This window comes from Wyeomyia smithii, chromosome 2 (assembly GCF_029784165.1).
Source record: "Wyeomyia smithii strain HCP4-BCI-WySm-NY-G18 chromosome 2, ASM2978416v1, whole genome shotgun sequence".
NCBI lineage: Eukaryota > Metazoa > Arthropoda > Insecta > Diptera > Culicidae > Wyeomyia > Wyeomyia smithii.
The window spans coordinates 92,440,152-92,467,102 of NC_073695.1; the positions used below are offsets into that span (position 1 = coordinate 92,440,152).

The window sequence follows — 26,951 nt, forward strand, 5'->3', positions numbered from 1 at the left end:
TACGTAAAATAATAAATTTCATAAGCTCTAAGTAATAATCATGTTAGCGTACTACAATTTTCAAACTTGCGCTTCTCATGATTTAAGGCTTTGGTTACAATTTCGAACACACTTCATCACGGTCAAACTTGAAACTTTGAAAAAACTTTTATACAACGGCAAATTGAAGGAAACACAGACTCGAAAAATTAGTCTGTAATATTTGGACATTCAGTATGGTGCTTATTACGGGAGTCACTTCACGGTGAAATATATTTCACTCTCACGCTCACTTCACTTTTTTAGACCTATTCCCGATTCCACCTCAAGTGAGGTGACAAAAATCACCTCCGTGGAGTGAGATTGACAGTGATATGAAATTGAGAATAGGACAAGTGAAATGAGATTGTTTCCCAGCTCAAAAATCTCTAAGTCCCAGAAAGTCGTTTTTTTCGTTTTTTTTAGATAAGACCAGATCTTGACGTGTTCTGCATTTCTAAGACATTCGGCATCAAAACAAATGTTTTTTTCGGTATCGAAAATTTCCTGAACTAGTTTGCATTTTTTTCATCGGGCAAAAAAATGAAAATTTTACCGCTTCAAGGCACGGATCAAATTCTGATTCGTTTCGTTACTGAAGAATAAATCCAATATTCACCATTAGATCACAAATCAATCAACTTTAAAACTTATGACATCTTCGTGGAATCATTTCGTCGTGAAATAATTTCACGCGAAACGCCGCTTTTTCCGTTTTCAATTCACTGATATGACACTCATAATAACCCAGATTCCGCGGCAGATGTCACTTTGCGACGTTTTTCTCGCTTACGTGAGTGAGATTTTGTTCACTTCACTCTGATTCCACCGTGAAGTGACTCCCGTAATAAGCACCTATTTCTTCGTTTGAGTCATGCATGCGTTACAGCAAAAAGATAGTTACACGCTATCAGAAAACGACGCATGTGCGAGTTCTCTGTTTTGAGTGTAGTATTCGTTTCCCCCTCCCAGGTGATAATTATATGAAATTTTTGCTGGGCGTCTGCCTCGGGGCTTTATTTTTAAATAAAGCCCCGATATGTTGCCTACTGTCGAACGTGTAGAGTTTAGATAGGGCTGGCATCCCCTTGGTGAAGATAAATGGAAGACATTGAAAAATATGTCAAGACATTAGAAAATATGTGACTATGACCCGTATTTTGCCGAGGTGGTGACCTTTTTTTTTTTTTTTGCTTGACAGTGTTCGATTTGCCGGTAATTTTTGCAGCCTACGGTCAGTTAACAAGCTATCTAGGGTTGGAAGACATTTTTTTCGAAACGTAAAACCGCTGTAACCGTGACCAACATATTTGGCAACAAGGTGCCCGGTTGTTTTGGTTTTTGTCGTTTTGATCGAGTTAAATAAAAGTTAAATAATTTAGTAGAGTTGAAACGTTCTTTTTTAACAAAACTCGAGCAATCAAGAAAAACTTTTATTATTAATGCGTTGCGTAGTGAAGTTTTGTGGCAACAACCTGTATTTGGCTGAAAGTGATGAAGTTTCATTGCCACACAGGTAATCTATCAAACTTCATGAACCAACAAACTCCATGAAACAGAGTTGATCTGCGATAACGCACACATATATGAATTTTGACAGCAGTATATGCCATCTGGACTCTAAAAATCTGCGTTTGCTTTTGCTGGGCGTCTGCCTTGGGGCTTTATTAGTAGTTCACAAACCTTTTGTATGGTAAACAAAATAAAAATCAATTATGGTGAAAGTATATAACATTAAACATAACCATAAACTTTGAACACCTTCACGGTTTTTGTGATGCACTTTATTATTCCCAGGACTTCCACCGTCACCGGGTGAAAAAGTTAGTTAATATTGCGCTTTGAGAAGAGATCTGGCACCTCTGACATGCGAAACCTACATTATAAAAAATCGACACGTTACTGCCAAGTGGATTCCACTTACTTCTGTGTTAATTGGCCCTGACGACTCTGTTGATATTGGTTTGATTTTTACTTGCGAAAGTGAAGGAGGTAAATATTTTCGCTTTTGTTTTCACACATAAATTGACAATTGCATATGAGATTTCGCGTAGGTGCGAACAGCCTTAAAAATCTCTTTTACTTGTGTCAGGGCCAATAAATGAAACATTTAATATCTAAGTGGTATACACTTGCGTTTCACTTCGCAGCACAAAATCAAGTCTTATACTTCGGTTTTCCATGTCATCTGAAAGAGTGTAATTTTCTGAGCAAAACGTGTTTTTTAAAACTTTATATCATTATTCTTCGATCTTTAAATGAAGAATAAAAATTCGCTCTATAGTAAACTTCAAACTCGTTTTTCTCGAAATAACTGTCACTTGGTCCGGTCTGACTTAACACCGACCATCTGGTATGAGCGTGTGATTTTTTTTCAGTGTAGTTGCCAAATCGGCGGTTTTATTCATCGCTTACCTCTCTCTCTGAGTATCTCTAGCCAAAAACCAAAAATTATTTTCTTTCTTTTTCTCGCACAATAAATAGTTACCCTGTAGTGAGATTGACAGTGGAAAGTTTTATGCGAAACCAAAACTAAACTTTGGAAATAAAAAAACAGAACGTAGAACGCTGGTTGAAGTGAAATAAACATTTTTTTCAGTAAAACTCGAACGTGAAAATGTCATTAGAATCTTTTTCGGACGTAAATAAATTTCAGTCATTTCAAACGGTGTGCTATATCATTACCAATAATAGTGGAACAGCAGTCGACAGTGACCATCAGGAGACCATCTCACAGGTAACAAAGCAAGTTATTCGAAACTAATAAGTTTTGGACCCATTGCGTCATGGTTTACTCATACGTTGTTGCCTTAGAATGTAAGAAGCAGTTTTGGTTTTAGTGCACGGGACAATTACGAGCGCTACGATCCTACTGACACTAACAGTATCTTCTGAGCCGAGACTCGAGCATACGTCGACTAACTTGTGTATTTTCCTACCCTGTAGGGCCGAAACACAACTGCGTCCATTAATAAGGACTATTGTTGAATGACCCATGTTTGATTTGGTATTAGTCGATTATCCTATCACAACTAAGGTATGATGGACACTGGTTGACATAATACCCGATCCCAGTTAGGGTCGACTCGTTTTATGAAGTCTAATACCTTACCAGGATCACAATGCCAAATTTCATGGGGCTCTAGTAGCCCTTTTCCAAATATTGATATCCTTTGATTGAACATGATGTTGACAGTTGCCTTAACGGTGAGTGTCTTGTCATTTCTCTAATATACAGGTTCCCTAGGCTCCACAGTTGCAGAGTATATGTTCAGCAGTTTCGGTTTCAAATTGGCAAGAACGACATTCTGTAGATCAAGTTTTTCCAATTTTGTTTAGGTGATACTTACTCGTGCAGTGACCGGTCAACAGACCCGTTAGTACCCGAAGATCTTTTTTATTCAGATTTAGTAAGATTCGAGCTTTCACAGCACTCGGTGTGATAAATCTTCTAGCTTGTCTGGATGTATCCGTGGCGTTCCAGCTTGATTCTACCGTGGACATTTCCCAAGTTCTAAATTCAGTCCTCAGAGCGCATTCTGGGACTCCGCAGAATGGTTCCGGACCAATAAAATTTGATGTTGAGCCTTCTCTTGCTAGGCTGTCGGCTTTTTCATTTCCTTCAATGCCGCAATGGCCAGGCACCCAGTATAGAGTAACTTCGTTCCTACTTGCCAATTGTCTTAAAGAAAGAAGGCATTCCCACACTAGCCTCGATTTACATGTGAAAGCTTTAAGGGACCATCCATTAATGATGTCACGCGTTTAGGGGAGGGGGGGTTCAATTATTGTGACATTTTGTGACAGTTGGGAGAGGGGGGGTTATCTTGAGTGTGACATCACATTTAAACTCAAAAAAAAAAAAAAATGTGGGAGTCAACGACAACCAGTAAACACAGCACCTATGGAAACTCACAGTTGTTAAAAATTACCATACCATGTATAAATAGCCTTCAATAAAGAACAAGTCTTTAGTCTTTCGTTAACCATTGTAGAAACCACAAGTATTTCATTTAAACGGTCTACGACAATTCAAGAGGTTATTGGCCCAGATAATCAAGAATTTTATTTTTCTGGCCGCTGTCGCAGTTCAAGTCGAACTAACTTTTATTCGAAGACTCGCTGCAATTGGATTTGCCAGTCATTGAAGAAAAATGGACAAGTTCGGCATCGAGAGACTCGGTAGTGAAAACTACGAGAGCCGGAGTTTCCAGTTGAAAAGTTTGCTGATGCGCGAAGATCTGTGGAAATTCGCTATCACCGCTGCACCCGCTGAACGAACCGAAGCTTGGATCAATGGAGATGCCAAGGCTCAAGGAACAATTTCGCTATTCATTGGAGTTACGCAACAGTCGCTGATCCGTAAGTGCACAACAGCCAAGCAGATCTGGGATACTCTCAGGGACCATCACCAGAAGACCTCCCTAACGTCGAAAGTTTCGATTTTGAAGAGAATCTGTAATCTAACGTACTCGGATGGTGACGACATGGAACGTCATTTACACGAAATGGAAGATCTATTCCAACGATTGACCAATGCGGGACTTGAATTAGGGAACACACTGACGATTGTGCTCATTTTTCGAAGTCTACCAGCGTCATTCGACACACTAACGACCGCGTTGGAGAGTCGTCCAGAAGCAGAATTAACAATGGACATCGTGAAAAGAAAATTGTTGGATGAAACCCAGAAGCGAAACGAAAAATCCGGTCGGGGTGAGTCTATTTTGCGTGTAGAAGCTAGCTCCAAGACCACCATTTGTCATCAGTGCCAGAAGCCCGGGCACATAAAAAAAACTGCCGGTGGAATAGCAAGAAAAATGATGGAAACCAGAACGTTCCTAAGCAACCGAAACACAAAGCAAGGGTTGTTACGGAAACTGATGTGGTATCGTCGTTTGCGTTTGCAACAAATCCATGTTCAACCAAAAACTGTTCTATGAAATCATGGATTATCGACTCAGGTGCATCAAGCCATATGTGTTGTGACGAAACATTTTTCAACGAGCTGAAACCGATCTCAGGAGTATCAGTTACACTCGCAGACAGTCGTGTCGCCGACGTTGCAGGAAAAGGATCTGGAAATTGGCTCTGCATAGATGACGAAGATAGGAAGCAACAAATAATGCTATCAGATGTGCTCCTCGTACCAGAATCAGATGCAAATCTCGTGTCCGTGGGACAATTGACCGGCAAAGGAGCGTTGATTAAGTTTGACTCGAAGAAATGCGTCATCGAACACAAAAACCGTGTAGCAGCTGTTGCTGTTAAAGATGGTGGTTTGTATCATCTCAAAGTGTGTCGTTACGAATCGAGAATCGCTGCAGTAAGCCATGCGAAAAATTGCTTACACGACTGGCACCGTATGTTTGGTCACCGCGACATTGAAGCGATCCAACGATTGGTCCGCGAGGAACTCACAACAGGCGTTTGTGTGCGAGACTGTGCCATCGATGCAACGTGCGAATGCTGTCTAGAGGGAAAAATGGCAGGGTTGCCGTTTCCGAAGAAATCTGATTCGCAATCGACTAAGGTGCTTGATTTAATTCACACTGACATATGTGGTCCGATGAATACCGTAACACCAGGAAAAGCACGTTATTTCATGGTGCTGATTGATGATTTCAGTCGGTTCACTGTGGTTTTCTTTCTAAGGCACAAATCAGAAGCTGCAGAAAAGATCGAAGATTACGTCGAAATGGTGCATACACGTTTTAGTAGGTACCCAACAGTAATCAGAGAGTATAAGTCTAAACGCCTCGGGAGATTCTATCGATCGAAAGGAATTACTCCGCAGTACACGACCGCTTACACGCCACAACAGAACGGTGTTGCAGAGCGAAAAAACCGCACCCTGGTAGAAATGGGAAGATGTATGCTGCTGGACGCAAAGATGGGATACCGCTATTGGGCTGAGGCAATCAACACGGCTTCTTACCTTCAGAACCTGTTACCAACTAAATCAACCAACAAAACTCCTTACGAAGCCTGGTATGGCAAGAAACCGAATCTCACTCACCTGCGAGTATTCGGTAGCCAAGCGTACGTGCATATTCCATCCGAGAAAAGAACCAAGCTTGAGCCGAAAGCTGAAAAGATGACGTTAGTAGGATATTCTAATCATCACAAAGCGTATCGTTTCATAAGTCCATCTAATGACAAGGTGGTGTATAGTAGAGATGCTCGTTTCCTGGAAAGTGAAAAAACCCACCACCCACAGGACAAGCAAGTCGATGTAATTGAGATCGAGTCACCATTGTCGCAAGATATTCAGCCGCAACCAGACAAAAGCCACGAACAGAATTGTTTTTCCGATACAAGCTCGGAATATGAGTCGGTAAAGAATTTCTCAGCGATACTTCAGATGAATTAGTCACTGTATCACGTCGTTCGGAGCGTACTACAAAAGATGTACCACCAATTCGATACGGGCAACAAGAGACTTCCAGATTGGCGAAAAATCTTCCACCTGAACCAAGAACGTATGAAGAAGCGGTTAATGGTCCAGAAGGCGCGCTGTGGAAATCAGCAATTGAGGAGGAGCTACAATCACTCCGCACAAACCACACGTGGGAGTTGACAGACCTTCCTGCTAATCGGAAGGCCATAGGATCAAAATGGATCTTCAAACGCAAGCAAGATGAAAAAGGAAACGTTGTGCGCTATAAAGCTCGTTTAGTAGCACAAGGGTTCACGCAGAAATTCGGCACAGATTTCGACGAGGTATTTGCCCCTGTGGTCAAGCAAGTTACCATTCGTGTTTTGATGTCCGTAGCAAGTCAGAGAAACATGATACTTAAACATGCCGACGTGAAAACTGCGTATTTGCATGGGATTCTAGAGGAAACAGTGCACATGCGCCCTCCGCCTGGTGTCAATGAAGAGGATAGAGGTAAAGTTTGTCTACTTCGTAAAAGTTTGTACGGTCTTAAACAAGCTGCCCGCGTTTGGAATCAAACTTTCGATGCAGTGTTGAAATCACTTAAATTTGAGCAATCCAAAAATGATTCGTGCCTCTACATTCGTCGAGATGGAAAGAAATGTGTCTATTTGGTGGTGTATGTCGACGATCTAGTTATTGCCTGTGAAAAAGAGGAAGAATATGCTGAAATATTACGAGAGCTAAACCAGCACTTCGATGTGATATCATTGGGCGACATCAAACATTTTCTTGGTATTGAGGTTAATCGATCAGCTGGAGGAATCAGTCTTAATCAAATAACGTACATCCAGAAGCTGTTGGATCGGTTTGGAATGACTGATGCAAAGCCGTCAAAGTTTGATCTTAGCCCTGGCCACATACAATCAAAGGAGGAGGATGAAGCAGAAAAATTGCCAAACAATCACCAATACGCAAGTTTGATAGGTGGTTTATTGTATGTAGCAGTTAATACGCGTCCGGACATTTCCGCAGCAGTATCGATCCTGGGTAGGAAAACCAGTTGTCCAACTCATGCTGACTGGCTGGAAGCAAAGCGAGTACTACGTTACCTTAAGCGAACTTTGCACGACGAGTTATTTCTTGGCGTGGATAATTCATGACTTAAAATCTATGTTGACGCCGATTGGGCAGGTGACTCGAATGATAGGAAATCAACATCCGGTTTCTTGTTTCGTTTTCATGGTGGATCCATAAGCTGGAGCTCGAAGAAACAAACTTGTGTCACACTTAGCAGCACTGAAGCAGAGTATGTTGCGTTGGCCGAGTGTTGTCAAGAGTTTCGTTGGGTTCGAAAAATTTTGGAAGACTGATGTGAAGCTAGTATACCCCGTGGTCGTTTTCGAGGATAACCATGAAGTAATCAAGCAAACGAATTCACCAACTATTGGCCGCCGTTCAAAACAGATCGAGCAAAATTTCACTTTGTCCGAGAGCTGCAGCAGAATAAAGAAATTGATATTCGCTACTGTCCGACGGATGAGATGATTGCCGATATGATGACGAAGTCGTTACAGTCCGTTAAACTTCAGGCTTTTCGTGAAGCTGCTGGTGTACTTATGTCGAGGAGAAGTGTGGGAGTCAACGACAACCAGTAAACACAGCACCTATGGAAACTCACAGTTGTTAAAAATCACCATACCAACATGTATAAATAGCCTTTAATAAAGAACAAGTCTTGAGTCTTTCGTTAACCATTGTAGAAACCACAAGTGTTTCATTTAAACGGTCTACGACAATTCAAGAAAAAAGTCACATAGCTAACCACAGAGTTCAACTCAGAACTATTTATGTTATTTGCATCATTCATTTATAGTTTTTTTTATTCTCGCTTATTTTCCGTCGGTCTAGTTCCGCCACTTTGTTGTGCCAATCACCGACGCCCAGGGAGGCGGCTCCACTCAGGACCCTAACTTACGACCCGTTGCACAGTGGGCGACTCCGTACAAATGCTGGCCAAGCAAAAAAATGTCTTCATATCATAGAAAATACATGGTTGTTATATAATTTTGGGACACTCAGTCCGAATTTGATGTTATTTTTGCATGAAAATGTGTATTTTGACGCCAGGGGAATTTTTATGTTTTTATATATATTATATGAGGAAAATTCACAATTATTATTGAGGAAAATTCACAATTATTCACTTCCACCTTCATCTTCATTTTTGTGTTCATTTTTAATATAGTTTTAATATCTTCAAGGAGAGCTTTCAAAATGCAGTTTCTAACGTCAGAATAATAATTCACAATTTGTTCTGTAGAAATTAGCAGCCGATTGATTATTTCATGGTTTGTGTTTACACGATTGTTTTTACATGTGACTGGTATGATACAAACTTGAATTATGATTTTGGTACTCAGTGCAGGTGAAAGATATATTCTCCACTATTTTACAGATATATTCTCCACTATTTTACAGACAACTTTTCCATAGACGTCATCAAGATACAAGTTACCCTTGAGGCTCAAGCAAATTTCGCATCATTGCATTTTTTTTTCAAGATAAACGCTAAAAAACACTGATTCAGTACACTTTGAAAAATCATAGAAAATTCAAATTTTGTCGTAATGCTCTAAAATTTGGATTCTGACACTTCAATAGTATACAACTATAGGAAAAATATAATTGAAATGAAATTCGCATTTTCATTTTTGGGTCGATGGCCAGCGATTCCCCACTGTGCGTTGATTAACGGACCGGCGCCAACGGCTTTACTTCCTCATGCGATGGAAGGCGTGATCCCAGAGTTGTTTCGCCTCATAAAATCTCCCGGTGTCGGCTAGAATTGAATCTAGACTAGTAGGGTTGGTTGTGAGTGGATCACTCCACCCCACAACCATCGACACCTATGTCGGCGTTGGGATTGGAACCCACGCTAGGCCCCCGCCTATTCATTTTTAGTTCTACGATTTCTTTTTTGCTTAGGATTTGCTTTAGATAAAATAAATGACAATTTTTTTTTCACGTTAAAAAGCATAATGTTCGTTAATTCAGCGCAATTTCATTAATTTTTTTTCTAGTGTGTTTCAACTGGAGATTCACTCTCCAACCAAAAAAATCAGATATAAAACAACATAAAACGAGAAATTTCCAAAAATGTTCTGAATTCCATACAAAACGCGAAATTTTTCATAACGAGATTTGTTTGTGTGCGTGGATAGACAATAATGTAGCATACCTTGTAGAACTGTCATCATACTTGGGCGTAATATAGCTCTGGTTATACACTGTTGTTTTCATATACTCAGTTTCATTAAAATTCACTCAACTAATTTTTTCCACTGTATACCCAAATTTAAGACAACTATAAATTCTTCGACTAGAAAGGACTATGCCCACTACAATGTGGAGAAGATTTGGATTGCGAATTGATTGAAGAAGAGGAACTAAATATTGATGGTCTTTCAAAAATCAGCAATGATGCTGCAGTGACTGTCTCGGCTTTCTATGTCGTCGATATGCGTCACCATCAACAGCATCCTTTTCTAGTTATCTTCTATAATCTTCTTTTCCTTTTAGTTTCAGTTTTTCTTTCAGTAAAATCGTTCTCACTAAGAAAAAATACATTCCTAACAAATTCCTCGATTTTTCATCATTATTTCCAGGGGGTGGGGGGGGGGGGTTTAAAAACGTGACGTAATTAAGGGGGGGGGGTCAAGGAAGTTGTGACAGCTTGTGACAAGGGGGAGGGGGGAGTTAATTTTTCCCAAATTTTGCGTGACATCATTAATAGATCGTCCCTGAGTGCATTTAAGGCTGCTTGGCTGTCAGAAAATATGCAGATTTTCGCAAATCTGTAATTTCTTGTTAAACAGATATCCACACATTCAATAATAGCATGAATTTCTGTTCGAAATACCGTTGGACTGTGGCACATTGGTATACCTCTACTGATTCCAGGGCCAAACACCCCGGCTCCAGTATTTTCACCCATTTTTGATCCATCTGTGTAAAACACAACAGAACCTGGACGCAGACTCGGCCCTCCTGACTCCCATTCATGGCGGCTTGATTTAATTACTTTGAAGGGGATGTCATAGTTTGTCTTCGTTGTCATCCAATTTTCTATTGTTTTAACATCAGAATTCAGCCTGAATTCCCTAAGGATTCGTAAGTGTCCCACAAGGTCACCATCTGAGATCTCATTATAACGTTTAAATATCAGAGCACTTTTTGCAGCCTGCTGCTTTACATATTTGTGCAAAGGTAGCATACAAAGGAGGGCTTCCAAAGCAACTGATGGTGTGCTTTTCATTGCCCCAGTTATTGATATACAGGCTAGCCTCTGCAGTTTACCCCCTACACATGGGTGGAGGACTTGACGGTGATTCGTCAAGCGTATTTCCAAACACAAAGCTTAATTAAAAATTACAATATAAATAACATTATAATAATAACATAATAGTAACAATTTATCGAGATCAACACAATAATTGCAATTCGCTTTTTTTTTTTTTTTGATTACGCTTGACTTATCACACCGTTTTAGTTTCGCATGACCTAACAAAACTAAATACTGGCGGGGTCTATACTGCCGCTCATGGCAAGTCCGTCCCAATTGCATTTTTGTCAATTTTGAGTTTATTTATGGAATCAATTCCTTTTTATATCTACTTTCGATAAAACAAATATTTTTGAATACTTCGTTCTGAGGAGTTATGAAAAAAATAGCAAGTCGGTTTGTCCCATAGCAAAAGTGATCGCAAGTCGGTCCCACTGCAAAAATCTTCGCAATTTAACCCCACAGCTAATAATGATTATGAAAAATGTGATATTTACCACAACTTATGGTCTTCAGGATTAGAATTGGATGTACCAAGTGATATTCGAAGGTTTGATTGAATTTTACGCGGTCTACATCGTGTGGTTCTAGCTGATAGTACAATGTTATCTTCAAGACAAAGTTTCCACCAGTAGCTTCTTCCAGCTGTTGTTAGTTGACAGTGAACGCTTTAGGTGTGTCACTGTATTATTAGTTGAAGCATTCTTTAGTAAATACTACTTTTCGTATTTTATCCGTATTTTATGTAAAGACGTGGGCAAGAATTGTTCAACTATTGTCGCGAATTTCGTTTTGAAGAATTTGCCAGTCTATTAAATACTTCGGTTCGCTACTTAGCTGTTTTTTAAAGGAGCAAACATTTTCCTAAGCTATAGGTGTTCTTTCATATTTGCTTCCTCTGCTACGTGGAAGCTGTCCGCCGTCACGAACGTGTGACCGCTCCCAGGAAAATTCAGAACATGTTCCTACACCTAAACTGATTTCGAATTTATCAGTAGTATCAAATGTAAAAACAAAATCTAATTTTATTTTGAGCGGCGCAGTTGGTACATTGTGCTATGCTTCTCACAAAAAAAACTTATTTAATGAAGCACGAGAGAAGGTCATTTATGAATTGACCTGCGATGGATTCATTCCAAACGCAAGCTATAGCACCGCCGTCGATTTGCAGTAGTTTGTTTTTCATCACCGGTCGTAGCTGGCTATGGGACTGACTTGCTATCATTCTGGCTACGTACCGTAAAAGTAATCGCATGTGAGTCCCAGCTTATGATTTTCAACAAATTTCGATAAAGTTTCGGTGTTTATACAAGTTTTATGATGCAAAAGTGTTAGATTGTCATTTCAGTACTAAATTCTGTTGATGGTCTTGATTGAAAATGCATTCAAGTGCAAAATTTCACCCAAAGCGTTACGATTTTTAATTGCTGTTTTCTCGTTAGCACCAAAACGCAAATGGGACGGACTTGCTATGAGCGGCAGTATAGGGCTTAATCGAGGTTTATACTAACCCTAAAACCACTAACAAAACCTCGTGACTAACGACCACCCATTGCACTCATATAATGTAGCATTACTAACCCTTCCCACTTCTCTGACAACTACTACTACTATTACTCTCATTATTATTATTTTTCTATATATACATGTGTGTATGCATATGTATGTCTTTTCACCCGTATGTTTTATTATAATTATTATTATTTTCTCTCATTCAGCTGTTTTAACTGCGCGAATTTATTTGTTCCCAGTGTCAATCCCAGTTGCGATCTAATGTCAATTTCTTTATTCCACCCAGCTCACCCACTTTCGCTTGATTTTGACCCAGTATTGACCCGGCGTGTTGCCCAAAGCGCACCGTAAATTTGTCAGTTTCAATCCACCGTCGCACGTGCTTAGTTCATAAACAATTATCTGGCATCTCTTTCTTACTTGCGTTCTAAATCGTGATGCCATTTCTTTATTCTTGGGTAGACTTGCACTGACCCTGTGGAATAAAAATTCGCTTTAAGTGCTGTCAGAACGATTTTATTTCGATTTGATTCGACCCATTATTGTGCAGTTGGCAACCTGAAATGGATAGTTGCGCAGCGAATTTTGAGCCAGTTTTGGCGCACCAATACATGAGCTTTGAAAGTAGACAACTGCCTAGCATCTCTTTAGATTACGTCGTGAGTCGCAGTATCGTTTCATTATTCCAGGTGTTGGCACTGACCCATAAATTCGCTATCACGTTTTTGGTAGAATTAATTTCATTGGGTGGTGGTATATGTTGACGGTCTGAATGTGGATGTATGTGACAGTACTTTTCGGCTTTGCCATTAACCACTCCCATTCTTTTTTTTTCTCTTTTTTTGCGGTTGCGAGACAAAATGTTTAATAGATCACCAGAACAACCGAAAGAACCATGGCAAGCATAGCAGTAACGCGGACGGACTTGCATGGGATATGTCGAAAGGTGCGACCGAGGATGAGAACACGGCATAAACGAGAGCAACAGACGCAACGACCACAAGTAAGACTGCCGGCATTAATATCGATGCAATGAGGCTTTGAAACAACAAAGGTATAGTCAACTCTGTGGTGAGTAAGGTGATATGAACCGGTAACAACAGGTACGTTCCCCATTTACAACACATAATTGCCGTTGAAACCTTCAGTCCAGAGTAAATTCGCTCACATGTGCTCTATTGGTCGCCAGTGACCGTTGCGTCATGAATTGCTCCTGGAGGTTTTGACATTATAACCTGGGCCTAGTGTAGAAGTAATTCGCTTACGGCGATCAGATAGACAACACACCCTAAGAAGAAGAAGAAGACAGGCAAGCCTCTGCAGTTTACCAAGCTTCGCTTGAGCGGTTACCTCATTAATTTTAGGCCACCATATGAGTGAAGCGTATGAAATCTTCGGACGAACATTTGCCGAATAAATCCAATGGACTGTTTTTGATCGTAGTCCCCATGTTTTTCCCACTGCTCTGCTACAAACCCAAAGGGCATTTGTACCCTTAGAGATAGTCTTGTCTAGATGAGAGTTCCAATTCAGTTTTTTGTCTAAAGTTACTCCGAGGTATTTAACTTCTTCTGCAAACTGAATTTGAACACCATCTAGAATAGGCCGTTTTAAATTTAGCTTTATTCTTTTGGTAAGTATAGTACCTTACTATAACAGTTTCGGAGGGATTAACATTTAAACCCTCTTCTCTACACCATTTTAAAGTAGATTTGAGCGCAGTTTGTAGCCGATTAGAGATCGTGTCATCGAACATCCCACGAACTATTATGGCTACATCGTCTGCGTATCCTTTCACTTCATATCCTAGTTCTGTTAGCCTTTTAAGGAGTTCGTCTACAACTAAGGACCACAGTAAGGGTGAAAGTACTCCTCCCTGAGGACATCCCTTATTAGATCTGATATTTAGCTGCGCACCTCCAAGATCAGCAGAAATTTCTCGATCTCTTCGCATCGCCATTGTCCATTCAATAATACAGTTATCCAGGCCCCTTGCTTTCATTGCGGAACGCATTGAGCTATAGGATGCATTATCGAATGCCCCCTCTATATCGAGAAAAGCAACCAGAGCTATTTCTTTGGCTTGAAAGGACTTCTCGATTTTGTTAACTAACGCTTGTAGCTCTGTTATTATAGATTTACCTGATTCACCAAGACTGTTGACTTGATAAAGTCGTCCAAAATTTTTTCCATTGTCTCTAATAGAACAGAGGAGAGACTGATGGGCCTAAAGGCCGACTGGCTTGTTAGGTCAGCATCGTACCTCAAGACCAACAGGGAGGGTCCATAAAATGTAGATGTGATGAAATTCATAAAACTTGCTAACAAAGCTTAGCAAAAAAAAAGATTCTTGAACTAGTTCAAAGATGCCATATTTTTTTCAAATAGCTATACTGCCCTTCCAAGCATTGTTGTCCCAGCGTGCATAAAGCCTGTATTACAAATATTTGTCACTTTTTGACAAATAAAAAATTTGGTCAAAGACAATTGTTTGTCACTCTACAATTTTAACATGGGGCAAACACGGGCAAACAACAACCATGATGTCAAATAAATTTGACCATTATGTCAGAAGGTCAAATATTTGACCATTAGACAAAGAGTGTACTACAGGCTAAAGGTTTGTGTAGAACATGGGACTACTATGATTGGAACGGCAGTATACATTGGCCCTGACACAAGTAAAAAAGATTTTTAAGGCTGTTCGCACTTACGCGAATTCTCATATGCAATTGTCAATTTATGTGTGAAAACAAAAGCAAAAATATTTCCCTTCTTCACTTTCGCAAGTAAAAACCAAACCAATATCAACAGAGTCGTCAGGGCCTAAGAGAAGAGTGGCCAAGTGGCTTCTTTCTCTTCTTCTTTGCTATAGAGATAAGTGACTTTTCACCTACGCACACTAATGAACGTGTAAACTCATGCAAAGTTGCTTTTGTTTCCTCCAAAATGTAAATCATCGCATCTCGTTGCTCCGACTTTTTATCACTTTTTACCATTTTTGGTCGATAATGTTAAGCAGCTTCCCCCGATTCATGATCACGAATGAAAAATTCATTCAGAAACGAGTTGAGAACTTATAATAAGTATTCAAATGAATATTTGTCCAGCTGCCAAAAACATAGCATAGCAAACAAAAAGGCGATTTGTAAATACTTTCCTCAACTAGGTGCACTAATACATTCGTACGTAAAAAGGTCTATGAAACATATCCCCGGTTGAACATTATTTTCGTCTGCCTTACGCAAAATCCAGTGCTACCAGAAAAATTTATTTATTTGATATTTTTATTTTTATCTAACAAAAAACACAACAATGAAAATTAGATTACAAAAACTATATAAAACAATACAACAAAACTTCGTCTTTATTTATTTCATCGTACTACCACTGCCAAACTTTTTTTTCTTGTTTTTCTCACCTCTCCGGACTTTTTCTAGAGAGCACAATGAAAAATATTCGGCAAAACACTTAACTCCTGTTGCAAAATCAAGGGGAAAATTGCTTGTTTACGAAGAAAAGCTTGATTTCACGTTACCATGAACAACTAAATGAACAACATAATAATAAAAAGAAATACATTCACTGCATATTCGACTATTGCGAGAGATTTTCAAATTTGGAATATCTTTTTCAGATTTTACGCATATTTTTAGCCACTGTCGATAAGGTTCTGCATCCTTGGGAAATCGATAAAAATTTACGACCAAACGATTGGCACTTCATTCAAATTCTTTTTGCCTTCATTTGTCTCAACCAAAACAAAATTGTGTCTACAATATTTTACATTTACTTATACTCAATGATTGGGTCAAACACCAGCTGTTTAGCAACACGGCAAGCTGAACCCTTTTGGAATATTGTCACACACGCGTGCTGTCAAAATCAGCCAATCACGTTTAGAGCAAAAAACCTGGAGCAAACCGAGGTATCATCTTGGCCACTCTTCTCTTAGGTCAGGGCCAACAGCTTGAAAAAGTTATGACCAAGAGAAACGCTCCTCAACTAATCCGCACTATTCTAAATGGAATATATTTGAAAAACTAATACATATAGAGTTCTCCAGGCGCGTTTGTATTAGTGCGATGTATTCGATTTTTCTTTGTTAGCTGTAAGAATTTTTTGTCACCTGTGAGAACTCATCTAAAAAGAGAATAAAAAACTACCGAGTTTGAATCACACTCTCACAAATTTCAATATACAGTGTGAAGCGGGCCGTGTCGTAGTGTTCGTGAGTTTTCGCTTGGAGAACTCTATAGATTAAAATAAAGTTATTGTAAATCGTGTAAGTAGAAAAAAGTTTATGGTTTATCCCTAAGGGCATCCCTTACGGTGCGCTTCTATACCCCGTTTGGCAGCGCTCTATCATCACTTCACACCGTACCGGTCGCTGCTAAACGCGCTAGAGAAATAGTAGCCGAGCTTTCGGGAAGCATCGCGCTCTCAAATTTAGCAGCCCGATAACAGCGCTGCTAAAGGTTTATGCTGGATGAAACAGAGGGGATTCACTGCTGCCAAATTTCATATATGTGTGCGTTATCGCAGATCAGCTCTGGTCCATGACGTTTGTTGGTCCGTGACGTTTGTAACTATGAACGATAATGAGGAAAAAATCACTACACAACACATTCATAAAAGTTTTCCGCGGTTTCTCGAGTTTTGATAAAAAAACGTTCCAATTCTATAATATTTCACATCGATCAATTTCATAACCAAAAAGAACAAAAACCAAAACAAACACCATGTTGCCGAATATGCTGGTTACACGATGTTTGACAGATAGATCCCCCCTGGGATGAAACGTCAAACTGAAACGATAGCAACGACCGGTGTGAAAACGGGTGAGTGAGCAAAATAGCCGCGCTGTACACAGCCGCCATAACAACTTAAATGGTACCGCACTGTTAAGGATGCCCTAGGGGAGGCATTTGACTTCTTACTCTTCCTACTCACCCACCTCGATGATCCCTGTTGTATTTTTCGTAAGTGATGCCATTCACTCGGAAAAAAACTTGAATGTTTTTAATGCTTTTTATCAGCATTATGCACAATTCCTCCTGCAGGCGATAGTTTTTCCGTCTGAGGGTTACTGAAAAATCTGCATCTTTTATAGACTTAAAATCAAACATGTCATCCATCAGTGATTATGATTCATTCATTGACCCATCTGAATTGTACTCTCCGCACAAGCAATATGCCTCAACTTAATCCAGAACAGATTCAAAAGTAGAAATAAGCTTATACTACACTATTTACTTCCGACATTGAGCAGCGGTATGCTTTTCTTATGCTTTACGCAAAACCGTATTAACTCCTTGGGCACTTTTAGATCTTTTGGTAATTGATATAAAAGATGTTCCAAGTCGGATCCCTTACTACACCCGCATTTGTACGCTTTGTACTTTATTTTGAATGTTCACTTGAAAATATTTTAGATTATAACAGGTGATATCACAAAAAAAAACATAAATCAAAACAACGAAACATGTTGTTCAGCAACACTGCCAGCAAGTCTGATGATAAATTTCGACGCACTCGGTCATTTGTCCTTCGGCCAATCCAACCCACAAAATCGAAAAAAATACGAAAAACAAAACATAACGCCCACCAGCGATCATTTAGTTTTGTTCGAGTTACTCGAAACGAAATGCGCAATGTCACCCGATTTTTTACGAGTGCATACAGAGTTTTCAACATAAAATCTGGCAGCTCTGCTCTGCACATCATTTGCGACTACGAAGGTGCTGATATTTGTTTGGTTTTTGCATGAGAAAAAGAAGGAAGGAAATATTTTTGCTTTTGTCATCACACTAGGGAACCTGTCTATTATACAGGTTACCTCTTCCCTACATCATAACGATCATAACACATTTGGCCAATTGTATATGAGAGTTCGTCTAGGTGCGAACAGCCTTTAAAATCTCTTTCAACTTCGTAGTCGCGGTTTCAGTCGTACCAGGGACACCAGATGTGCAGATTTGTTTGCTAAAGGTGAACTTTTGAAGCCCGTGTGCAATGCTCTACTGAAATGCAAATGCTTGCAATTTTTATTTTTCAAATTAAGTGCAAATTGTAATCTAAGTTTTTTCATTATTGTGTAGGTTTTTGTAAAATGTGTGCAGATTTTGTCCTAGCGAGTTCTATTTTTTATTTTGTTTTGAATTGAACATCTGGCATCTCTGTTTCGGTGCAGCATACGAAGCAAAAACACAGTAGTGGTAGCAGAGAACGGTCAGCTATAGGACAATTTGCTCGATAACATGGCGGCTGGCTTTCTTTTTTTCTATCTATCCATGTTTGCCCAGTAATTGTGTCTATCGAATTTAGAACCAAATAAAATTGTACCTCGTTCCGTCGTTTCTTCAATATCTAGTGTTAGTGAGTCTACACACAGTGGGTTTCACGCGATTGTGAATATCAAAACTTATTTTCTGTGCTAATTCGCGTGATTTTACATTACATTTTCTTCCTGGCTGTTTATTTGAATACAGCAAGTCGATTACGCTAGTGATACTGGAATAAGGAAGCGTAGAAAAATCGAACTTATACGAAAAATGCAAGGTCAAGTTCCTGGGACTCAAACGGCTCAGCCTCCGCCACAGCAGCAGCAGATTCAAGTACAGACTCAGCCTCAAACAGTAATTATTCAACAACCATCGCAAGTGCAAGTGCAGCAACAACAGCAGGTCGTGCAGAACAATGTTAAGCTTGATCAGGCCCAGCAATTGTCATCAGTTGGTGAGTAATTCAATAATTCTATTCACATTATAATAGAAAATATGTGCGCTTGAAAGATTACAAAAAAGTCATGATAGAACATATCGATTCCAAATACTGTAGAAGGCAAACCCCTACTGTTATTACATACGTGCCGCGATTGCGCTCAACAAACTTCAATTGTTCAAATGTATAACCTGTGTACAATTTCTCTGACATAGCATTATTACATGTAACGTGGCATATATAAATAGAATTCTATTCGAGAGTTTCTTGTTATGAAAGGAAATGCAGCAGTATTCTGTCAATCGAAATCTGCAGCAAGAAACTACAATCGGTTCTATTCTAGTGGTTGTGTGTATACGAAGGGAAAAAATATCGCTTCTAGTGCTAAAGATTAACTCTTATTTTTGTTTTCATTTGTAGGAATATTATATTTTTTTTTAATCTCGTCGCAAATTATATATGTGTCCCGAAAAAAAATTTTAAATTGTATGTATTCCATGTACAGTCCTACCTCGATATAAGGCAATTTTTTTCGTTATGTTTTACGGTACTCATTGGTTTAAAAAATTATTATAAACATTTATTCGGAACATTATACACCCCAAAAATAATTGTTGTACTTTAATTTTAGGATATTTAAAAAAGTTACGTTATATCGAGGGTGCCTTATATCGAGGTATGACTGTATTCATATTTTCGATTGACGTAATAGTGAAGCAGTCGAACTATTTGGATTCTTTCAAATAAATTTGTAAACAATCTAAACCTAATTGCAGTTTTTTTAGTTTTAAATTATATATTTGCAACAATTGTGAATCAATAGTTTGAATCCTTAAACGGAACCAAACGTTGCTTTGAAATATTTTGCCGTACTCTTTTTTATCGTTTAAATAATGGAATCGGCAACAAATAGGTCTGGGGGTCGGGTGCGGAAAAATGAAGAGAATTTCCAACAAAATGTGAAATTTAATTTTATTACCAATACCAACCATACTTTTAAATGGGATCCGCAAAAAAAATCCAGGCTTCAAAATATAAATATTTTCAAAATTTCGTAGATTTCAGCAGATATTTTCAAAAATTCATAGATTTTGTCTGCAAACTAATCTGTATAGATTTTTTTCAATCAAATCATAGGCAATAAATTTCAATAATATAACCTTAAATAAAAAAGAGAAAAGAGTTGTACTTACCTATTGGCGACCAAGGCGTGTATCAAAACGAAAATTTTATTTATTTCAAAAATTGTTTTCTTGCGTTACATAAATTCCGCCTAATTATTTTTGCGAATAAATGAGATTCAAGTAAAAAAAAAGTATGCAACGCTTTGGTTTGTAAACGTTAATACGCCCAGTAAAACGTCGTACACAAATTACGTAACGCTCAAAAATTAGATTTCAAAATCCCCTTCCCCTGTAACAATAAGTGAAGTTTATTATGACTAAAGGGGTCCGTTGAAAAAGTCAAAATACTGTATTTGATATTCTTTTACAGGACTGTTAGAATTGGCCCATCGTGAATATCAGGCAGTCGACTATGAGAATGCTGAGCGTCATTGTATGCAACTTTGGCGCCAGGAAAGTAACAACACAGGTGTGTTGTTGCTACTATCATCGATCCATTTTCAATGCCGCCGACTGGACAAATCTGCGCAATTTTCTACATTGGCGATTAAACAAAACCCGTTATTAGCTGAAGCATACAGGTATGAATAACAAAATAGGGACTTTTGTCTTTAGTTTCCTCGATATTCTAAAAAAATGTACCGAACAACAGGAAGTATAATTGAGTTTTTATTACTCACCGTGTAATAATGATTTCATATATATTCATGTAACTCATGTAACAAAGTCCCACAATTCGATTGCAATCAATTATCAGGGCTTAGATAGCGAAATTATTGTAAAATAGCAGGCTATTCTTGTAAAAGATGGTTTGTTAAAATCACAATATATTTTTTTACTTCATCCCTGGTTGTTCTATTAAAACAAATTACTCCCTATGTAACTTTTTCTACCATCTAGCTAAAAAAATTTGCTTATAGTTATTTCTGCTATTGCTCGTTACTTTTATTTCTTTTTATCTAATTACTTCTACTTTGCTTCTAAACTTTCAGCAACCTGGGAAACGTGTACAAGGAGCGCGGTCAACTGCAGGAAGCCTTAGAAAACTATCGCCATGCTGTACGTTTGAAGCCCGATTTCATCGATGGCTACATCAACCTGGCTGCAGCACTAGTAGCTGCTCGCGACATGGAACAGGCAGTTCAGGCCTATGTAACTGCTCTGCAGTACAATCCGGTATAATGAAATATGCAAAAATTTACCGCTTGGGCATATTAATTAATTTCAATTACTTATTTAGGATTTGTACTGCGTCAGAAGTGATTTGGGAAACCTACTGAAAGCGTTAGGAAGACTAGATGAGGCCAAGGTAAGTTGGATGCCAGACTTTGAAAATAGAAACAGTTTGTCATTAATCTACCTTTGATGTTTCCTAGTTGTGTGTGGATAATGTGTATGCGTTTTAATTATTATTGTTAAATACCATATTTAATGAGTATGAAAATCGATTTGAACGGATCGTTTGGCTGAGTTCGTCTCTATGTAAACAATATTTTGTATGTTAATAGATTTTAGTCACCAATGCGGCATGATTATCGTCAAGCGATGCAGTTTTACATAAAGCCGAGTAACGAGGTAGGTTTGTGACAAGCAATTACTGTTTTCACGTTATTTTAGGACAGATTGTAACGGTAGATTTCGAGACGAAGTCATAGCCACACGAAACGTTTTAGTATTTTCTATTAAACAAAAATAATGGGTGAATGTGAGCGACTGAATGTTTTTGAACATATTTTTATTTTGTTTGTCACACAAAAACCTGCTTTGAGTTCATTCACTAATCATTAAAATTTTGTTTCTCTGAAAACATCTATGTTGAAAGCTTTGCTAAGCACAAAACGTCACTGATCGTAATTTCGCCTAAATGATTTCAGTGTTTACCACAGCAACCAAAAGCTAATTTGATTACAGCCTAACATGATGGGAGTATCTATCTCCTCTATACCTGCAAGACAAGCGGATTTTTCCAGCTGCACTTCCAAGCATCGAGTCCTCTGGATGGCTACAGTTAGCAGATGCATTTAAAAAATTATATGACTAAGTTAAGACTAAACTGGAGCTGTTATATGGCGACAGGTAAAGTAGCATGTTCGGTAGATATTGGCAAATATCTATTATGTATAAGATTCCACAAAGAGATGTGTCGATCTTGCTGAAAGAATTTTTAATTCTGAAGGTTATCCGATAAATTCAAACGAAAAGTACTATCCTATAAAACGATTGATATCAGTTTACCATACCTCTTTCAGTGAGATCGACATTTATTTTAGTTTTTCATTCTATAACATATTTGGACTGTCCAATCACTAGCCAACGGCAGCCATGTTGTGTTGTATCACTCCGTTAGCTTTGCTGTGTTGATTCATCTAATTTCATTCGTCGATGCTACTTAAGATGTGAGCAGGATTCCGGCATCATTATAGTATTTTACGATTCTACTTACCTTGTAAAAATCAATTGTGGTAACATATTTTCGATACGAAATATTTTAGAAACAGCAAAAAACACCTTGAGTGCATTAAATAGATGAATGTTTCACGCAATGAAACCTTCAACTATCACTGATATATTATGACGTTTAATCTCTTGTGTTAGTCGTTTCTCAAAAACTTTAAATTGCTCTAAAGTACATTACAGTTTTGTTGTACGATCAATGTTCGAATCTGGTTGCATATCCTTTGGTTCGGTTATTCAGTCGATTACTGGAACAACATACTGAGTTGACCACAATCATTCTGAAACTGTTCATTCAGTAGTGAAAACTTTTCAAATGGTTGTTGTCAACTGTCGTTCTTGTTGAGATTAAACATTTTCTCAGAAACAGCTTGATTTTTATGAAAATATCATTAGATTTAGAACTCCAATATTCTCTTACAGTACAGTAAGCGGTGTGCAGCGGTACGAGAAGCAACAGCTGGCGAACAGGATCCTGTATGGCATATTTCAATGTAGACATAAGAAAAGCATGCATTTGGGCACTTAACCATGACTTTAAAGCGCTCGAAAGTTAGCGTCAACATTTCATATTCGAAAATTAATATTACATTTCATATTCGAAAATTCAAATTCAATAATTAAAAAAGCTATCATGGCTGGGTGCTCAAATCTTATCTAGTAACATTAATTTAAAGTTTATGTATCTTGGCTAAATAATTTTGGAAACTAAAAGTTGGATATATCAAATTATTGGTCAAGTTACAAAAGCTTGGCTTATACATGTTTCTGCTGATATTATTCAAATCTGTTTTTGTGTTATGTTTTCAAACATTATTTTAAGGACAATTTTGCTCTGCAGTCGCCAAAAAAATGATCAACAGCAAATCATTTTTTATTTAGCATTTGAGGAAATCACGGTAGGATTGCACGAAAGATCAAAATTTTCAAAAGGTTTTTTTTTTCAGATGTCCAGCAGAAAATATCCAATGATTTTTTTTTTCTAAAAACATATTTTTGGTTGCATTCTAATAATAGATTTGAACAATATGAGATTTTTACACAGCAGGCTATTAGAAAGTATAAAGGCTTTCTGCCCATAAAAGCATAACAGTCACATGTGGATTTTTATCAGTTTTGAATTTCAGCACAAAAGTAGCTTTTTTACATCTTATTTCATCTGAAAGATTGAAATTTGGACATACTTTATTTGAAAACTTTCAGAAAAAACATCACAACTGAAGTGTCCCATATGGTAAATAAATGCATAACAGTCCCATATTGGTTGTATTTCATTATTATTTTTTTACTTCTGAATGAGGCAATCAAATCATTATTATTTTTTTAAGATTATTATTACATTGCCATTGTCTTCAAAAGTAAAGGTAAACCAATTCTTTCTGAAAACTAATTTTCTAATGTTCATCCGGTGTATACAAGACGTTGATTCGAAAAAGTCAAATGGGTTCATGGTAACACTGGTAAATCGGCTCCATTTTTAACGATCAAATTGATTTTACATCTTAATAAGACAATAATGTTGCCAACCTTTCCTACAAATAGTCTTCAAGTGCAACTCATCGGTCAAAATAAAATGACTATACTGCCGCTATTCACATAACAGTCCTATGTATAGTTAGGGTGGTTTCTTGTTTTCTTTTTTTTTTTCGAGATTGGGTCCATTCTGGCATGCTCTTCAAGAATAGCCAATAAAAAAGCAATTTTTTTTTGTTCTCTGTATGTACTACGTCCCAATTATTAGCATAACAGTCCTAGGTTTTCATTCGCATATAACCTCTCGAAATTCTTTTAATAAAGTTTAACGTGAAATTGCCTATTATACAGTGCCGCATTAAGGCTTGTTGGGACCCGCAGGCCCTTTTCAATTTTCAAAGCTTCAATAAAGGAACAAGTCATATAAAATCTAAGTTAAAGAAAGGTTATGGAAGGATTGTGTTAGTTTTGTTTGAATTTAAGTTTTTTTTAAGTGTCACGAAATTATTTGTGTCGTTAGTCATGGGAAGTGAACTATTGTGGGGGTCCGGGGGTGTCAATCGCGTTTTTCTCGACTGCTCAGTTTTCGACATAGGACTTTTATGTTAAAAGCGGCAGTATAGGACTGTCATGTATTTATTTTGTAGTTTGTACCTGTGAATGAATGCATAACAGTCCTATCTTGAAAAGGTTTGAATAAAGAAACATTTTTTTCATAATCAAATTATGTTTAGATGGTTTACGAGTAAAATAATCTGTGATTGAAATATACAGTTTGTTGGCCTCTCTTTGCCAATTCCGTGTGTGTTTTTAAAGCTATTTGCAAATGTGAATGCAACGTAACAACGCGTTGAGCAATTCCAAGTAACCTGTGGCAGTTTTAAGATTTTTTTACTGTCTATTTTGATTTGGCTGAAACTTTGCACCGATGTTCTTATAGAATAGAGATGTTATTTTGCGTTCTAGGTTTCTTTAGGGGTTGTATACCTGTTTAGATTTCAAAAAAACGAAAAAAAATTGCATTATCTTAAAGTACAACTTCTTGAGAACATTTTCACAAATTTTCATAAAGATCTGAGTAATACGGAGTAAGTTGGAGTGAAGCGCGCCTCGTCACGGCCGCATAAGCTAAACTTGACTGTTTCTCAAAAAATGATTTTGCCGTGTTAACAATTGCGGTAAAACTACTGAACTGATTTCCTTAATCTTTTCGTTTAAATGTTTGTTGTTCAATTATTATTATTTCAATTATTATTCAATTATTATTAATATTATTAATTATTTTTATTATTATTATTTATTATTATTATTATTATTATTATTATTAATTATTATTAATATTGAAATTAATTAAAAACGTATCCATTTTTGTTAGAGGTTGTTCAAAACGGTTAGAAAATGCTGACACTAGTTCAAACTGAAAAATAGTTTTGTCAAAAAAAAAAATAGACAAAGCAAAGGTTAGTGTTCGGGTCTCAATTAGTTTTTCAGTCGAGATCCGATGGCTTGCGCGACAGAGCGACTTCGTATATCAAGACCAACTGGAAGTATACGAAATATGATACCGTTTTTAGAAATAAACAATGTTTGTAATATTTCACAAAGCACGTTTTTCGAGCGTTTTTGAACGTTTCATGCATTTAAAGTTGTTGATATGAAAAATCCATTTCATTCCAAGTTTTAGTAGCCAGTTTTTTCATGATAATTTGAAAAGACATTGTTCAAAAAGCAAATTTTTATTAGAACTAGAAATCAGAAGCTAGTGCTACATTTTCAACTGTAAAAGATGACCAATTTTGCATCAACTCGACCAGATGTTGGCAGCCTTTCAGAGTTCAATCAAACTTTGTCGATGTGTTGGTGTAGGGGAACAACGGGCAAGACGGTCACCCTAAGGAAATCATTGATTATTCTGCTCAGAACACAACATTTCAACCAACGATATTCATAATATTCGACATTGACTAGTGCTTTTTATTAAATGATGCAAAACTTTCCTTTAAGAGTGATTTTATATTAATTTTCACTAACATAAAAACAGTCTCGAAAAACCACTATTTCACAACGTGCATATGAAACGGACCGGCTGTGCTGCTAAGACGGCCCTATGAAAGACTATAGCAAATTTCTTTTCTATACGGGACGACGCGCTGCGCAAAAAAGCACGAGTTTAAAGCTTACCGTCCGCTGCGCCGATGAAATCATTCACATCATTTACATGTAGTATATTTACAGGTTTTAACAACGTTTCTAATGATGATTTTCATTTCAAATTAGAGTTAATAACTTTAGGTCTCATCTCGCATGCTAAGAAGGCTGAAAAAAATAATAATAAATGGTGCTATCGTCGTTTTCTCAGACTGCTTATTTGCCCACACAACTACTGACCGTCTTGCCCAAGAGGCAAACAATTTTTTGGATCGATGTGATTGCCAAAAAAATAATATTTTCACTAAACTATCTTAACCCACATGTTTCAAATATGCTTAACTATTCCAATGTCATTGAAAACTATATTTTTCCGATGTTTTACGGCAGCAGAAGCTTAAATTTGACACGACAAAAACTACATCACATTGCTTTGCTGTTGAGGGTGAGCTTATTTTGATTATTTCGCAAATAACTAACTATTGTCTTGATCTACATAATATCTCGAAACTCCCGGAATCCTGTTGGTATGTAACTGGTATAAATGATTTGTGTTAATGTCAAGGGTTATATATAGAAATGAGCAACGGTTCATCTTGCCCGCCCTGTCCGTGTTGCCCGTTGTTCCCTTACCAGCATTTAAAAAGGACGATTTTTTTCTGAATCGGTATATCTGAATAATGACAAGAGATAGCTGAAAGTTGTCAATAGAGAGTTATCTAAACCTTCATTGGAAAATAGTGAATAAATTGAATTTGAGATCCTACACTGAAAT

The 26,951-nt window shown here is 37.7% G+C and overlaps 1 protein-coding gene across 3 annotated transcripts in view; it reads left to right on the top strand.

The window, feature by feature from the left end:
* Nucleotides 1-2,513: 2,513 nt before the first annotated feature.
* LOC129725026 (UDP-N-acetylglucosamine--peptide N-acetylglucosaminyltransferase 110 kDa subunit) overlaps nt 2,514-26,951 on the top strand; it is a 47,073-nt gene continuing 22,635 nt past the window's right edge. The window contains exons 1-5 of one of the 3 annotated variants that reach the window (XM_055680400.1): nt 2,514-2,755; nt 18,746-18,992; nt 20,472-20,682; nt 21,094-21,277; nt 21,342-21,410. In XM_055680400.1, coding sequence (XP_055536375.1) covers nt 2,636-2,755; nt 18,746-18,992; nt 20,472-20,682; nt 21,094-21,277; nt 21,342-21,410 — 831 coding nt within the window. In that variant the 5' untranslated portion in view covers nt 2,514-2,635. Of the gene's footprint in view, nt 2,756-18,440; nt 18,665-18,745; nt 18,993-20,471; nt 20,683-21,093; nt 21,278-21,341; nt 21,411-26,951 lie in introns of those variants that run through there. The other 2 variants (XM_055680401.1, XM_055680402.1) reach the window with 2 other exon arrangements.